The sequence below is a fragment of the Motacilla alba genome, chromosome 4, assembly GCF_015832195.1.
Source record: "Motacilla alba alba isolate MOTALB_02 chromosome 4, Motacilla_alba_V1.0_pri, whole genome shotgun sequence".
Lineage (NCBI taxonomy): Eukaryota > Metazoa > Chordata > Aves > Passeriformes > Motacillidae > Motacilla > Motacilla alba.
The window spans coordinates 18,487,773-18,504,993 of NC_052019.1; the positions used below are offsets into that span (position 1 = coordinate 18,487,773).

At 38.1% G+C, this 17,221-nt stretch overlaps 1 protein-coding gene across 4 annotated transcripts in view; it reads left to right on the forward strand.

The window, feature by feature from the left end:
- Positions 1-201: 201 nt before the first annotated feature.
- The window catches only part of TBC1D19 (TBC1 domain family member 19), a 51,499-nt gene continuing 34,479 nt past the window's right edge, over positions 202-17,221 (forward strand). For 2 of the 4 annotated variants that reach the window (XM_038135889.1, XM_038135890.1), the window contains exons 1-4: positions 202-376; positions 10,219-10,291; positions 11,062-11,107; positions 12,824-12,899. In XM_038135889.1, the coding sequence (XP_037991817.1) occupies positions 278-376; positions 10,219-10,291; positions 11,062-11,107; positions 12,824-12,899 (294 nt within the window). In that variant the 5' untranslated portion in view covers positions 202-277. The remainder of the gene's footprint in view (positions 377-10,218; positions 10,292-11,061; positions 11,108-12,823; positions 12,900-17,221) is intronic. The other 2 variants (XM_038135892.1, XM_038135891.1) reach the window with 2 other exon arrangements.

A 17,221-nucleotide genomic window follows, 5' to 3' on the forward strand; every position in this document is an offset into this window, starting at 1 on the left:
AAATTTCCAGTAACTTTCTAATAAAACTTTCTGTTTGTTAGCGAAGCCTCTGACTTCTGTCGTTCCTTTCGCCCATGAGCAGCTGTAGGCCCTGGGCGCTTCCTTTCCCTTCACGGGGGGCGGCGGTGCCGCGGGACCTCTCCGTGCGGCGCCGCGGAACCTTTCCGTGCGGCTCCGCTTGCCGCCCGGACGCGGCGGCGGGCCGGCGCCGCTGCCGCCGTTGCCGGGTAACGCGGCGGTGCGGCGGCGAGGGCGGCCCGGCCGCGCAGGGGCCGCGATGCTGGACCCGGACCGCGGGCTGTCCCTCACCATCGCCAGGGTCGTGCAGCGCCTGCAGGGCTCCAGCCTCCACTCACAGCTGGAGCGACAGGCCCGGGTGAGCCCTGACCTGCCGCTGTGTCCCCACGCACGCCTCCCTTCCTCGCTGCCCCTCCCTGGCGCTTTGTTCCCGGCCGTCGCCCCCGGTGGCCTCCTCGTGGGCAGGGGGTCCGGGGTCCCCCGGCGCCCCTTGTCCCCTCCCTTATTTCCTCCTTGTCCCGCTCCTCTCCTTCCTCGGCGGGGCCGGAGAGCGGCGTCTTTGGTTTCTAGAGCCTTGTTTATTGTGTTTCCCCTTGGGACCCAAGGATTTCGCAGCGAATATGAAGACTATCCGTCTGAAATCTCACTGCTTCAAATATAGGTCCTGAAACGAATTGCTTTTTTAATCTTTGATTTGGAGAGCTTAAATTCCACTCACCCTCCCCCGCTCCCCTAGTGTCCCTGAGAAAATGAGGATTTGGTGAAAGGAAGTGAAAATAAATGAAAAAAATACGCACAGAAGTAAATTTTAGTAGCTGGGGTAACAGTTGCCCTTTTTTTTAATATTCAATAACTTATCTTCACTTGGAGCCAGATTTTCGTATTTCAGCTGAATTTAATTTAGTATGTTTCAGATTAAAATTGCGTCAATTTTCATGATCACAATAACCTAGTCATAGTGCTGTAACAAATGTTGTGCATTACTGAAATATTTTGGATTGGGTTTTATAAAATCTTGTTGGTTTCGGGGTTCTTTTTCAAACACTGCTTAAAATTATACAGCTTGGGGGTTTTTTGGTTTTTTTGTTGGTGTGGGGTTCTTTTTGTTGTTTTTTGGGGTTTTTTTAGGATACCATGTCCATTATTTGTCCATCAGTTTTGTTGCATTTTTTTAATGAAACATGACTTTCTTCTTTGAATGTCCTTGAAGCTTTCTATAGCAAGTGACATCACTGTCACACTGCCTGTCTTTTGTTTGTTTTGTATTTAAATGTACTGATTTTGTCTCTAAATGCTTTTATAAATGTGTGTCTGCCTTGCTTCTGTTGCCAGGGCTTTCTAAATACTTGAGTAAGCCAATGCACATGGCTTGAAGGGGGCTGGAATTATAAAGGAGTGTAGAGGCTGGTTTCTGCTAAATGTTGGGAAATTGAGTATCCTAAAAAATCTGACACCAGGAGTGGAGAGTCGGACCTGGTTCTCAAAACAGGCGGTGAACAGGGCTCTGTTCTAACCACTCTGTTCCTGTTTCTAACAAACCTGAATGCACTCCCTTCCACGGGATTCTTTATCCCTGTCTCTGGCCAGATTTCACAGTCATTTGATTCTTTGCATGGGTTTTTTGAGACAGGAGGAAGCTGGGTGTCCTCAGGACTTGGCTGGGCGTTTAGAAGGTGCTAAACTGGAGGGGTGGCCTTGGTTTGGTGAAGCCATTTTGTTCAGGTGGGCACTGAGAAGGTGAGCAGTCCACCTCCCAAGGTGGTGTTTGGAGTCTGAAAGGGCAGGGAGGTGCCTGCTGGATATATCTGTATCTGCTATGATGGCTTTGCCGAGTACTGTTTTCCAGACTTCTTGGAGAAGAAAAAAAAGTGTTTGTATAGGTCATGATCATTCTAGTCATATGAAGTGCCACGGGGAAAGAAAAGAAACAGGGTAACAAATATTCAAGCTGATTCTTAGAGTTGTGTGTGAAGGGTTTATAATAGCAGGTTAAATCAGAGCTATAGTTTAGTGTAGTCATCTGAAAGTTTATAGATACATCAACAATGGTATTTCTCAATCGAGTGAATTATCTCTTGGAGATTGTAGTTTAAATTAGTAGGGCCAAATGTACACTGTGTTTCCCAGGAATCTGTGTGTTCTTGATAGAGGAGGCTTTTTTATTGACCTTGCACGCATTTATGTTCTTTCATGCATGGAAGACTTGCTTTGTTTATAAAGCTTGGACAGTCATGTTAGTGCTATACCATGCAGTTTTAAGTGCCCCTCAGTCAGTGGCTGGTCTCCTGTTCTGCCCTGAGCAGCTGTACAGGATTCTGAAAGTTTCTGAATTTTGCTTCACTCTGCTTTAAGCTAATGCTTGATATTCCTCCCATTACATGGGGTATTGCTGGAGATGCACTGTCAAATATGAAATCTTAGCTGTTGCTGTGCATTACTCCTGAACTCCAGTTTATTGGTAGCATGTGATGGAGTTCTTTGTCTGCTGATTAACAATGCTCGGTCTGCACAAGTTGTGATTTTGAAGGGTGGTCCCTTTTTTAGGGGATTTTAAACTATTTTGGGAGATGCACACTGTATTTTGAGAAGTCTTTGGAATCAGTGCATCAGAGTGAAACTTACTTTTGTTTTGGATATTTATACTGCAGTTATACTTCACAAATATTCTTCATCTCTTAAGTGTAGAAAATGATGTTGATATTTGTCCCTCAAGAATATTTACTGTCTCTGAAAACATTGCAGTCAAAATGGATCTTAGGTCCATTATAATAATCCCTGAAATTTTGAGAGAACATGTAGTCTCACAAACAGTGTTTTAGCTATTAGAAAAGCTATGTTTTGTAAATTTGTCTCTTATTTTCTAGGAAGGAGAACTCAGAATGAACAGTTTCATTGATGAGTTAATAGAATTTTGGGGAAAACACAGTATCCTGACGTTATTCGTGCGTGGTGATAGAGTAGCCCTGTGGTTATGAACTGATCAAACCAGTGCTTTGCTTGGCTGTCACTGGGAGCCTGAGCTAGTGTCAAGGGCTGTGATACAGCATCAAATGATTTGCTGTCACAGCTTGACCTCTGGGGATACCAAGATAATCACATTTTGTCCCAAGGATTAAAGTAGAGGTAGTGTCACACAAGTGATGAATGAGTAAATAAATAAATGTTAGGTTGATTTTTGTAGGTTGAGTTTCGATATATTGATATATTACTGCAGTTAATAAGAGAGATTAATGCGGCTAAGAGTGTTAATGTGCCTACCACTTTTGAATTTCTTCTGAGCATGCTGTGTAGTGTCTTTGAAAGGAAAGAGTAACAGTGACAAAAAACCAAAAAATTAGGTACTTACTTTTCAACAGGTAGAATTGCTGCTACCGTTAGTGGGGTAGCAGAGGAGAGACCTCATTTTCTGGGCACAATTTCACTGTGCAAGTTTGTAATCAGATTCGCTTGTTTTTGTCTTAATTTTTCTCTTCCTTTTCTAAATTGTAAATGTTTTTAAGGTAGAGATTAGAGGTGTTTAGAAAAACTAAAACATGGATATCTCAAGGACAAAATGCAGTTTTAAAACAAATTATTTTGTGAAATCTTGCTAAAATTCTGCTCTAGGGAAAATCTGTGTCAGTGAACAGACAATAAAAATGAAACCATTCAGAGACATGAAAAGGTGCTACCTTTTTAGTACATTTTCATTTGCAGCCAATTCAGAAACTGCATTTTTCATGATCTTTGAAAACCTTTGAGTAAGCCTTTATTAATCGGTTGAGATTAATCTATCTTAATTTTTGTCCCATGCAAACCTCTAATAGAAATCAGTCTAACTCAGAGCTGCCCAGAACCTCTAGTGACCAAGGCAAATGACAAAGTTTAAAAAATACCCAACAAAACCAACCAACAGACAAAAGCTTCAGTAGTTTATTTCAAAAGAACTTTTCTAAAACAGGAGGTGACAATAAAATGAAAGGTTCTAAATTAAAGGTTCTAAATTATGTTTTAAATGGAACAAGAAAGACTCATAGTGCAAGAAGTCCCCCCTGCCATTTTCTGCATAAATGTTCTCCAATGTTTCTTGTAGGTAAGGCTGGAGTGGGACAACCTGAGGGGAACTTCTAACAAAGCTAGGAACTTCTAACATGATAAGGGCTGTTACAGTAGGCTGAAAGGGGTGATATAAGTGTAAAAATCAGGCCTGATACCCCATCCCACCCCACTGTAGCAATTAAGTTTGGGAGTGATAATATATTGGTGGAAGTACCTGAAGGTACAAAGAAGTGTGGAGAGGAGATATCATGGTCAGAAACACTGTCCAGAGGAGGGGAGCCTGCCACCACTGCTTGAGCAGACTTGTGATAGAGCGAGGAGGCTTTAAAGATAGTGTTGATCAAAGGGGGAGGTAAGGGTCTTTACAAGACTTCATATGGGGCAAAGGAGGAGGGCACTTCCTTTGGGAAGCGCTAGGAACTCTGAAGCTGGAGTAGTGCCTGACTGTGCTTCTAAAGAAAGTGTAGGTAAATAAGCTTAGAATAATTTATTATAATTTATGGTTTGCAAGATGTCTCAGCATATTGTTTCCATTATATTTTTCGCCAGGTAAAAAAAAGCAATTGATACTAACCTCAACTTACACAAAAGATCAAATTAAGAAGGAGAATGTTTCTGTGCAATGTAGCATTTATTTAATAAAAATTAGCAAACAAATGTAGGCTCATGAGTCATCATGGAAAATTAATGGTTCATTTTCATGCATTGTATTTGGCAAAGGGTTTACTGTGCCTGCTGATAGAGCTTGTGCCTTTATTTTAAGTGGCTTAGCAGTCATATTTGCATTATAGTGAATTTTAAATTGAATGCAGTTGAGTATGTGTTGATCAGATGATGGAATTCAGAAGCAATGCAAGCTTGACTGGCTGAGTAGTACTTTTTTAGTAATGTGGATTCTGGTTTTTGCCTTGTGTGTGTATTTTATTTTCAGCACTAATTTTATATTCAAAACCTAGAAAATTTATTAAACATTAAAATTGCATCATTAAAATATGTCCTTATATCCTGTACCACAGCATAACATTTGAAGCTGCCACTTCCATATGAGGCTGATTGAAGCTCTCTGTATCTGCTAGGTTATTTTTACTTGTATAAGAAAGTTCACAATACTTTTTCCCTTATTGTAGTTCATGTAGAAATGTAAAAGGATTGGAAAATTGTCACTGTAATCAGGGTTTTGCACTTACTGAAATTTGTTTAGTTAGGCTCAGAATGAGTCTTCTTTCTGTTACAGAAATGTATAACAAAAACTAAAATCTCTCCCTTAAAGTTGCAGGGTTTCAAGTTTTTAGGGAGTGATTATGATGAAATTGTGGTGGTTGTGTTTGAAGTGGATTTTACCAATTCAGCTTGGTCCTGATAAAGTCCAGTTATGGTAGAATGAAGTACATAAGGAATTGTGAATATTTATTAGCTTTCATTACATTTACTTACTCTAAAGATGAATTATATTTGGGGAGTCTGTTTTATTGTAATTTGGAAAATAATAGCAATAAAACCGAAAAACATTGTGCACTTGTGCAGAAACATACTGAACACTAATAAATGCTTTGAGAGGGTACATGTTTATCTAAACAAAAAAGGCTTTGAAGAGAAATTATGGTTGATAGCCTGTAAAAATATTAGGATGGTGTAAAGTTGTTTGCAGAACTGTTTGCAACAGGATAAAAATATGTGTTCACCTGATGCGATTCCACATTTCAGTATAGTTGGATCACTTCTCTGCAGAGTTTATTCTTGTTGAGAAAAGAAATAGTTTAACACAGGAGTTATGCTGGAACACTTTGTTCTGTCAAGCCTCCTCTTAGTAGTATGTTGCTGGCCCTCTAGTTATTTTCCTATACTTCTTTGAGTGCTGTGATTGATGGATGATCTGTTGTATGATCAATGCTGCTCCAGTCATGATCACTGAATGCCACTTTCAAATTTAGATGCTAATTTGCAAATAGGTTGAGCTCTGTGTTCAGTTCCTCTGTAAATCAATTTCCTATTTCCACCAATTTTATTATTTTACTGTTGTGCTATCCTTTTGCTTCCTTTCAGCCACGGTAGTGTTGAGTGTCTGGATTTTCTTCCATCTTGGCATCCAGGTACAGAGAGAGTACATTTAGAGTATCACTTCTGATGGTGACTGCCCAGATCTCAGCAGGATACCTTGCCAAAATCAAAGATGTACACACAAGATTCTTAGTGGTACCTTAGGCACCAGCAAATTTGGCAAAATTTTAAAGGTCCCTGAAGTCTGGGTCTGCACAGCTGAAGAATGGGGGGCGCCAAGAAATGCTGTAATGATGGCTTGTTTTATGAAGGAATGTGGAAGGGACAGATGTGTCTTGATTCACAGGAAGCTGACCAAGACTATAGAGGAACATAGACATCCCACACCTGGACCTCGGTGCCCTATCCGTAAGATTATGCAAAATGCTTGTTTTACAAGGAAAAGCTGCTAGGCATTAACATTTATTAAAAATGATTTGTTATTTCTTGCTGAAATGTTCAGTTTCATCCCTATTTCCTTTAAGGGCTCCATAGTGTCCTGACTCAGCCTCTGAATATTTGGCTTTTTCCCTGTTCTAGCTGTCACCCTTTGCTTTCATGGAGTGTTCCCCTATATTGCTCACTCTCTATTACCCTGCATGTTATAGTCTCCTTATAGTAACAGATAATACTTTTCTTATAGAAGTAAGATACCCTTTCATCAAGATGTGTGTGTTGAAATTGGTAGTTCTACATGGGTGTTTGCTGTTTTTTGATCATGCAGGGAGTTAATTCAGTTCATGAGTACAAATCTCATCACTGTGTGGTTTTCTCCCAGTAAATCTTAGGCATACATTTTTAGCTATGTAAAGTTGTAGTAATGCTTTTTTATATAAATAAAATTTTGTCAACATATTTTTTTCATTCTACCAAAAAATCAAAGTAAAAAAAATGCAAATGAGACTTAATCAGTGTGTTGTACCAAGCACTTTAAAACAAACCAACCCTACCTACAATATAAATACCTAAATGTGTTTCCCAGCATGGTACAACACAGAAATAAGTTAGATCAGTTAATCCAAAGGAAAAACAAAATTATGTGGGACACCTGGACTAGTAATTTTGGAACATCACCTCTGCTAAGTCCCCTTGATTCCTCAGTTTAGTTCCCATAAACACCCATGTGAATTCTAAAGAGGTAACATACTGTTAAGTTACAGCAAAACAGTTCTGAAGAGAGTTCCTTTCACTTAACAAAATGAGTATTTTCCCTTGTTGTGTTATACAGAGCTGGAATGTGGTCTGTGTTGGAGCTGGCTGCAGCTGCCAGCTGAACTGTTTGCCACATTCTCAAGTATATAATTTCTGATTTGAAAGCTGATCAGCAAACCTAACAGTTTCTGTGGCTCTCTTGTTCTGCTTAGCACTTAGGAATGTGTTGATTGTAGTACACAAGTAGACAAAAGAGAGTGTAAATGGGAGGAGGCTTTTGCAACTGAACTCTGAATTGGTAAAAGTGGAGACAAAAGTGCCCCCATAATATGTGGGGAGGAATTTTCCCATTTCTTACGTGAAAATTTGTCTCAGTAGAGCTTTTTCAGCAAAGAGAAGAAAAAGGACACAGGAAAGGTGCTAAAGACAGATGTTTTGATAAGTTAAAAATTTGCCTAAGAATATTGGCTGCATCAGGGCTAGGAAAAATGAAATAATATCTGACTGAATACATGGGTATGAAGAGGCAAAGGTAACCAGTGCAGGTTGATGGACTGATGTAATCCTTGGGGAAGGTTTTCCCCAGCGCGCTGTCCTGTTTCCTTTTTGACTGCCTTTCTGCTGCATACAGGACAGTCCTGGATTTTGTGTTCTGCAGCTGGGGAACAGGCTCTGTTGGGAACAGCAGTTTACAAGAAAGACCTCTGTTGTTCTTTTGGCCTGACAGGGAAAATGGGAAGTAGTCTGTGGACTGAACTCCTTAATGCCTTCTAATGTGATATGCTGTATCAATTTCCAAAATTTCCAGAAATCTCAAGAAAACCCCCTGTTGTTGTCAATAGGAGTATCAGATACTCCTTAATAAGCCAAGAGCTCACAGGTATGTGAACAACAGAGAATTAAAACTCTGTTCTGATTACACTTACATAATTTCTTGTACTGTTTCCAGTGTCAAGATAATTAATCCATTTTATAGCAGATTGTACAGGAGCTTTCTTTTCTTTGTGTGATTTATCATCTGTCAGTGAATTTGTGAGGGGATTTTTTGCCCATCTAAAAAGTGTGCCAGACCTGACAGTCTGGCAATCCTAATCTCATGGATTTTGAGATTAGAATTAGCCAAATTGAACAAGACAAAGCTGAACATTTACAAAAGGGTGCACAAAAACTTCTGAGGAACAGTATGGCAAAATCTGCCCTGCTTGATGTGTGTTCCTTTATTTAAAATTTCTGCAGTAAACACACAAAACCACTGCCTTGCAGCAGAGAAAACCCTTTGCCTGACAAGTGTCCAAAAAGGACATAGGACTTTCCATCGAAGTAGTTTCAAAAGGAATTCTTCATAAAATCCTCCTTGAGGTTTTTGCTTAAAAGGGTATTTTGTGAGCTGCTCAAGAATAAAAAAAAAAAAAAAAAAAATCTTTGTTTCTCAGACATTAGTAACCGTCCTTTGGCAGCTTTTACCATTGTGCTGGATGGAATAAGTGTTTGTCATTTGACATGAGAGTTATGCAACTCACCACACCTTCTGGTCTGTGCTTATGATGACCTTTCTTTCTCAGAAGCATTCTGAGAAATAGTCTCTTTGCTATTGCAGTCAATAAACCAAATACAAATGCCTCCCGTACCTATAATGGCAAGGGGACTTGAAATGCTGATGCTGTTTTTCTCTCCATTATTGTCCATTCCTCTTTTCATGTGGGGAAAATGGAAAGGTTTTCTTAAAATTCTGCGTTGTGAATTCACCTAGACCAGCTTTTCCAGTGCAGAAACACCCTTTTCTATGTATAAACTGTAAGGCAAAGTACAGGATTTTGGAGTTTTAGCTGTGTGCCATGGACTTAAAGCATGCCATGCTGTCAGCAGTGCTATTAGGGCTGGACGACTGCACAAGTTGGTGAAAGATTGTTTTTAATTAAATAAAGATTAAAATTCTATTGCAGCAGGAAAGCTTGCTGCAATAGAATCGGTAGCTGATATGCCTACAGCATATTGTTGAGTAGCTTTTAGTAAGAGATGTCTCACATTTCTATGTAGATGATATGGCCATATGCTTGTAATATATGCCTGGAGCTGTCATGGCTGTGGACACACAGATCTTCTGGTGTTATTTTCAAGTTAGCATGCAACATTACTTTTTTTTTCTCTAAACCTTTAGCTTTATTATCTGATGTTAACCAGCTATTGCCATGTACCATGCTTAGGAAAATATGTCTTAGAAAGCACTTCACAGAAACTTCTGGGTTTCTGCTTGTTGTCCTTTTGGACCTTTGTGATGTGTTGGTTTTCTCCTCTTGATCTAGCTACAGAAGGAGGAGCTGCTGTAGCAGCTGGTCCTGCTGTTGCTGAAAGATGTGCAGTGCCATCTGTATGGTTGTGTCATACTATGGTTGTAAAGCTGGTTAGTGCTGGTTAGTGCTGGTTAGTGTGTTGAGTGCATTTCATTGCAAGAGGCTGTGTATACCCAGCAGTCACAGCTGCAGTGGGGAATGTTCGGTGCACAGTCGGTTTTTTGGTTTGAAAATGGCATTTCTTACCTGAAAGAGGTGAGCTGTGGGACGTTAAGTGAAAAATCATGGAATGTTTTCAGTTTTAATTCTTTCAGGTGAAATACAGGAATTGGCTTCTAGTTTTTTCCTGTGTACCTTATGACCAATTCCTTAATGTGTTTAGTCTAGCTAAGTATGTGGGGTATTTGCTCAGATTATTAAACATGTATATTTATATGCATTCATTACATATTCTACTCCTTTTTTTCTCTCTCCTTCCCCACATACACCTTTTAGCATTGATGAAAAAGGTAAAGACATTGAGTAAGAAAAAAGTTAACTGATATTTTTGACTGCTATTGCTCAAGGAAGAAGTTTGCTTTGGGTGTAACCTTAAGCATGTTCATTACTTACTTCATAACTTGAATAATGTAATTTCTCTTTAGTTCTTGTTGCTTATTTATTTATTTATTTTTTATATTAGGTTAGCCTACACAAACCAGAAATTAAGCTGGAATCTCTAAAAGAGGATATTAAGGATTTTCTGAAGACATCAGGTTTGTAATACTTCATTGGCATATTTGTGAATAGGATAGATGTATGTAAGAACATATGTGATATAACTGATCAAAACAGTAGTCTGTGGAGCTTGGTGTCTTGTCACTGACAGTAGCCAGAAGCAGACATTCAGTGATTCCAGATTATTAAATCAGATAAAGAAAATTTAAAAGGGAAAAGTGTTGTTGGATTCCATCTGCATTTTGAAAAACATACTATGCTAACTGCTTTTATCATTTTATAAGATACTGGTGATTTTTTTTTGAAAGTTCTGAGTGAACAGAGAGTTCAATCACTTCTGAAAATGGAAATTAACTTCCATGGAGATACTCTTAAAAATTTTACCTTTAGTTAAATTTCCAATTTGCATTGAAAGTTGTAGGCTATGTTATTATAATGTGAGGATTTTATGATAAATGATCTTAGATTTATCATCATCAGGAACACTGTCTCTATTAATAATAATGGTTGTTTCAATAAAATGATGGCTTTAAGAAATAGAATATAAATTTTTTAACCAAAACTATATTGTAATTATTTGAACAGCAGATGGAAATAAAGGATATTCGGTCTCTATAGAGGTTTCAACTTGCAGTTTTCCTATCTTAATTAGATTAAGGGTTCTTTGTCTCCTTTTGTCTCTCTGGTAGGTAGACATGAACTGAGACCAGACATAAAACTCCAGTGACTGCAAAGCAACCTCTGATTGATGTTCCATTAGTATTAATTCCTAAAGTTGTCTTCTGGTTGTTTTTTTTAATTTTAACAGGTTGGGAAAAGAAGCTTCAGAATGCTGTTTATAGTGAACTCAATATGTGAGTTTATTTAGTATTTTCACTTAATGAGTTCTCTTCACGTGATTTACTTTTGATCCATTTGTTTATAGAGTTGTATGTTGTGTTACTGCAGTCTGCAATATCTGTCATAGCAAGGGTACCTGCTTAGTTTCTGTTTTAAAGTGCCATTATTTCTTTTTCATCCTAGTGAAAATACTGCACTCAAGTGCATTTTAAAGAAGAAATGAAATAAATGTCACCACATTTTGTAGTTACTTTTGTATTTTCATTTTGGCTTTACTTCCAAAGGTACCAAGGGTCATAATATAATTTTGTAAATGAGGTAGTTGCTGCAGATGAGTTTTGATTGAGTTATTGGTCACAGCATTGTACATATTTTTTGTATTAATTATTTTTAAAAATCTTGAAGATATTGGATCTCTAGGATTCTTAGGTCAGTGCCCATCATGCTTGGGATCTGGTTATAAACGCAGTCAAATCGGCCAAGTTTCCTTTTTAATATTGTTCAGCAAACTTTGGATTAGACTTCTGGGAACCATAATTTTTCTTTACATTCTGGCACAGTGGAAAGGTGAATTTCATAACAGATATAACCATGACTGCGACTATAAAATAAGAATTGTGTATGCAAATCTATTTGTGCTAATGTAAATAAGCTTGTTAGAGTTACCAGTTTAGCACAATGTATATTTAGTAGTATGAAGGACTTAATTCTGCAAAATGCTTCTGTCTCTTAGCAAGGATTCATCTTCATTGTATCTTTCCAGGGAAAAATATTTACCTGTTTCTAGGGCTAATGCACGGAAATAAGCAGCAAAATAACGAAATTTGCCTTGAAAATTGAAATTAACTATGAACACCATGATTTCATGGGCATTGTGGAAAAGCCAAGAAACAGCATTTCTGAAATCTGTTGATATTGATTCTGTTTTACACATTGGAACAGAATAGTCCATAACAAATTTGTAGCAGGCACAAGAATTATCTTATCTGTTAAAAATGGGAAGAAATTTGGGGAGGGTTTCCCAAAAGCATATCATAGGAAGTGATTGAATGCATTCAAACAAATGAAAATTCAGGCTAGCTATTAGAGAAGCTATGTGTAAATTTTGTTTCCTGAAAGACGTTTGAGACACTTAAAATTAGGCTGGATATAATGTTTGGCAAAAACTCATTGGAAATAACCTACACTACTGAAAGATAAATTAGTGGTTTGGTTTAGTTTTTAATTTTCATGAGTGGATATTTATCTTTGCTTAAGTCAATACCTCACTTAAACTTCTAATTACTTCAGACGTACATGTTCACTACTGATTTTTAAAAAGAGAACCTCAAAAAAAAATATTGTCTCTTTAAAAAAATGTGATGACTTGGAAAGTTTCAGGCAATCATAAAGATGACATAATGTGAAGAGAATACACTTTTAAAATACTTGATTTGTTAATGTAATTATTTTATTTTATAAGTATGTGAAATTATAAGGGAGCATTATTTTTAATACAAGAAGAACTCATGTTGAAATGTTACTAATTCTTGCATATTGTTATCTTATTTGAATCCATAGAATGGATGAGATAAAAATACTTAAGAATAATACTCAGTTTTGATCAACATACACTTGTGTTTTTACTGGTGCTTTCATGAAAGAACTTATATTTAGGTTTACAAATACGGGATTAATTAAGCAAAATAAAACATCAGAATATTTAAAGTTTACCATATTTTCTTCTTAAGGTTTCCTTCACCCTGTCATCCTGCAGCACCACCTGAACATATTAAAGAACCTTTAGCCTATATGAGGAAAGCACAGGTTGGTAGTTACCAATTTTACCATTCATATCAAAGCTTTAATTAGACTATTTGAGGTTTACTCTGTAGAATGTTACTGTGTTTCTAGGTTTTGTACCTTAGGAAAAGCACAGATTTGTAATTGCATCAAAGTTAATAGTAATATTGTATATATGACATTTTACATAAATACAGAAAATGTTCAAGTAATTCTCCAGCCACAAAGGAAGTAGGATATAGTGAAAGGTAGGTGAAAAATGTGGAATAGAGATGATGTGAATATGTCAAAGAAGAGAATTTGGTTTCATTGAAAAGAAAAAAATGGGTAGCTATAGGTCATTTCCTTAGGGTTACAAAAACATTTTTTTGAAGGGACGCAGGCAGTTTCATGATGAAAGATAGCAGGCTGCAGAGATAGTGCAGTCTTCAGAAAGAAGAGATATATTTAGTTCTTAAAAATGTGAAAGGAAGAAGAAAAATGTAGAGCTAAGGAGCTTAAGGCATATTGACAGAGAATAAGAGAAACTGGACTGTAAAGATTAAACAAGGATTTTTGGTGTTAGGAAAAAATACTTTTGCTTGTTTGTTTAATTTTTTTGCTAACATATGCCATTTGAAATAAACAAAAAAATCCACATAAAAATGTAAAAGAAAATAACAAGCTTCAAGAATATGCTCTAACAAAAACATCTGAGGTAGGGATAAAGGTGTATTTAATTCCGCGATACCTAGAAACACATTGCAGTATTCTTTTACAAAATACTCAACAAATTGTGTTACCTTTACAATCATATTGTTGTTTATTCCCCTAAGTCTTACTTCTCTGTCCTAGGTTTCAGTCTTTATGATTTGGGGCTAAAGATTGCTTTAATCAATTTTTCTTGTGTGCCACAATTTGCAACCTGAAAAGAATCCCTCTTACTAGTTTATTAATCCAAAAACCAGAGAGATATAGCTATATGCATGTTTGTCTGAACCAGTTTCATGGATTATTATTTTTTCAAAAGTGTGTGTAATACTTGCAGTGTTTTTTGCTGTATGTAGAAGGACCTGTTATTCCAGTAGTTTAAAACTGAGCAGAAGTCCTGTCTTTGCTGGTTTCAAAATTTGATTCCCTATTTCAAAGAGTATTAGTCATCCATGTCCTCCAGGTGGGTTAACCCTGGTAGGCAGCTCAGCCGCTCACTCACTTTCCCCCAGAGATGCAGCAGAGAATCAAAAGGGCAAAAGTGAGAAATCGTGTTACACAGAAAGTTTAACTGGCAAAGCAAAAGCTACACATGTCAAGAAAGCAGAATAGGAATACATTCATTACTTTCCATCACCAGGCTTGTCCCAGCTTCTTTATTTGGGACATGATGTTGTATGCTCTAGAGTATCCCACTGCTCACTGGGGGTCAGCTGTCCTAGCTCTGTCTCCTCCCAAGTTCTTGTGCACTCCCAGCCTCCTTGCCATTGGCGAAGAATTAGAGAAGATCTTGAAGGTGTGTATGCACTTTTCAGCAATAGCTAAACCATTTGTGTTTTATTGCTGCACTGTGTCCCTCTGCTCCCGGCTGGGGGAGCAGGATCGACGGCGGCTAGCTCCGACACAGCCAGCACCGGGGGGCACTCTCCGGAGGCACTGCTGTGTCCAGAGAGCGCCTAGCTGGAATAGTTAGAGGCAGCTGCGGCAAAGTGAAGAAAAGAGGGTCTCCGTCCGGGGGTAGAAATCCGGTTTTATTGGACACCAGGGGAACCAGCCGACCGGGGACCCCGGGCAGCCGGCTACACGGGGTTATAAAGGGGGCGGAGAACAGGGGTGGAACTGGACCCAGGTCCAATCAGGAAACAGGGGGGTGGGGGGCAACAAAGGAGTGACTGTAGGGGTAACAAATGCATTTGAACTGGGGGCGGGACCCCAGCTCCTAATCCAATCACTCGACGGGAACAGCAGAAGATTCTGGAACAACGGGAGGGGACGCTGAGTGATGGATAGGGGTCTGGGGAGGGGTTACAGTAATGAATTATCACAAATAAGGACAATTGGGGTGGAGATAAGGGGATTGGCATGAACTGATGGGGAGGGGAGAACCAGGGCAGAACCATGTAACAGGAGTGAACAGGGGTGAACAGAACATACCAACTTTACATCATCTGCAACAAAAATGACACACTACAACATTTTATCAACATCCTTTTGGTCACAAATGCAAAAGAAAGCACCATACCAAGTACTATGAGGAGAGATAACTCTATCCCAGCCAAAGCAGTATAATGCTCTTTCAAACCCTTTCTTGAAATACAGCTCTTTGATAAAGACTCGTAAACCCTTTCCATAGAGAAATACTGGTAAATTAGGGTAGTTGTGAAATAATAATAAATATACAGTTAGAGAACTAACATTATCTTTTCTAAAACCACTGAGATACATGCAAGTGTTTGATTTTCAAGATGACACATATTTATTGCTGTAGATAATGGGCCTGTAAGAAAACAAGCATCATCAGAGCAATTGAATCACAACTAGGTTTTGTTTTGTTACTCTTTTGGTTAAATAAACAACGTCAAAAGCTTACAAAGCCAGTGTTTCAATGATTTTGTTTGCTTAAAATATTTGGAAATAGCTAAAATACAAGTGTACAGGTTGTTAATACCTTTTGGGAGAGAGATAAAAGCGAAAACTTAACAATTTACTTTCATAGGTATTGAAAGTCTAATTAATGTTTTGACAGTAAAGACTGGGTTTTTTTATTTGTAGGTAGATTTTTTAAATTTTTACTTTATTTTCATTTAGCATCACAGCAGTTGGAAAAAATATTTTGGTGCTATCATCAAAATTTGTCCCCATATAAAAATGTTGTCCATATTTGTCATATTCTATTTTTATTAGATACAGTCACCATTTAAGATGCTGTTTCCATTGTTACAAGTTTGTTGACAACTTCTTTATCCTTTTCTATCTTAATAAATTTTGCTTTACTTCAGAATTCTGGAAATAAGGGTACTATTCCCAGAAAACCATCTCTGATAGTTACTGGAATGACTTCGAGTCAGTGATTAAAGCGATATTAATATTTTTTCTAGAGTAGGTATTAAAATGTTCATAATTAACCCTTTTTCTCCTCACATTGGTTCTGTTTTCTCATAGAAGGCAGACTGAAGTTTTTATATTGCTTTCTTTTCCTACCTCAAAAGAAAACCAGGTTTCTAGAGAAGGATAGAGCATTAATGGCAATGAAAAATAATGCTGTAAGTCATAGGATGATAGAATGGTTGGGGTTGGAAGGGAACCTTAAAGATCTGGTTTCAACCTTCCCTTGCAAGGATACCTCCCACTAGATCAGGTTGCTCTGAGCCCCATCCAACCTGTCCTTGAACACTTTCAGGCATGGAGCATCCACAACTTCTCTGGGCAACCTGTTCAATGTCTCACCACCCTCACAGAAAAGAATTTCTTCCTCCTATCTCAAGTAAACCTACCCTTTCAGTTTAAATCCATTCCCCCTTGTCCTATTACTGCATGCCCTTGCTAATAATCCTTCTGTCTCCCTTCAGGCATGGTCTTTAGGTGTTAGAGACCATTCTGTGATGTTATGAAATTGTTTCCAAATTGCAGTACTACCTTTCTCAGTTTCAGCTATTTTACTGAATAATTGTAACCATAGCAATCCTAATAGTGTATTTTCTCAGTGTTGAATTTCTTCATAAGACTAGGGGAATCATCCTGTTAAATGTATTGTTCCCATCAATAAAATGACTTTTTGACCTCTCCCTCTGCCTTTTATTTCAGTCAAGAACAGTGCATTCTGTTTCTGCTCATTTCAGGTACCTGCAGTCCTGGAGAGAGGGCATGGTATCTTGCTTGGAAGGGCTGTATAACCCTCACTTTGGTTTTGTCTTTTTTGCATTTATTTGAATATCTTTTACTGGGTCTTGAAAGATGAATTTTGTCACAGTTTATGACTGTGATTTATTACCAACATGTTGCATAGCCAGGGCAGTGAGTGGATTCATGTCTGGTGTGGCAGTTGTAAGTCACACCAAGTATGTTGACCTCCATTACTCTTTGGAATTAGATGGTTCTTGGTGTTGCAAAGCTTCCATCTGTCTCATCTTCTTTTGTAGCTTTCATATCTTTAAGCATATCTCTACTATTCCACTCCCTATGCCCCTTCCACCTGTCCTCCCTTAATTTTGATGGTATCATGAAGTGATGGTGCCAATGGTACCAAACCAAGTGGAGAAGTGGCCTCGTCAGAAGGGCATAGTCACTGTGCAGAAAAACTTGGATATGCTGGAAGAGTGGGCTAACGAGATTTACGATGTAAAAACACAAATGTAACATCTGGCATGTGGGAAAAC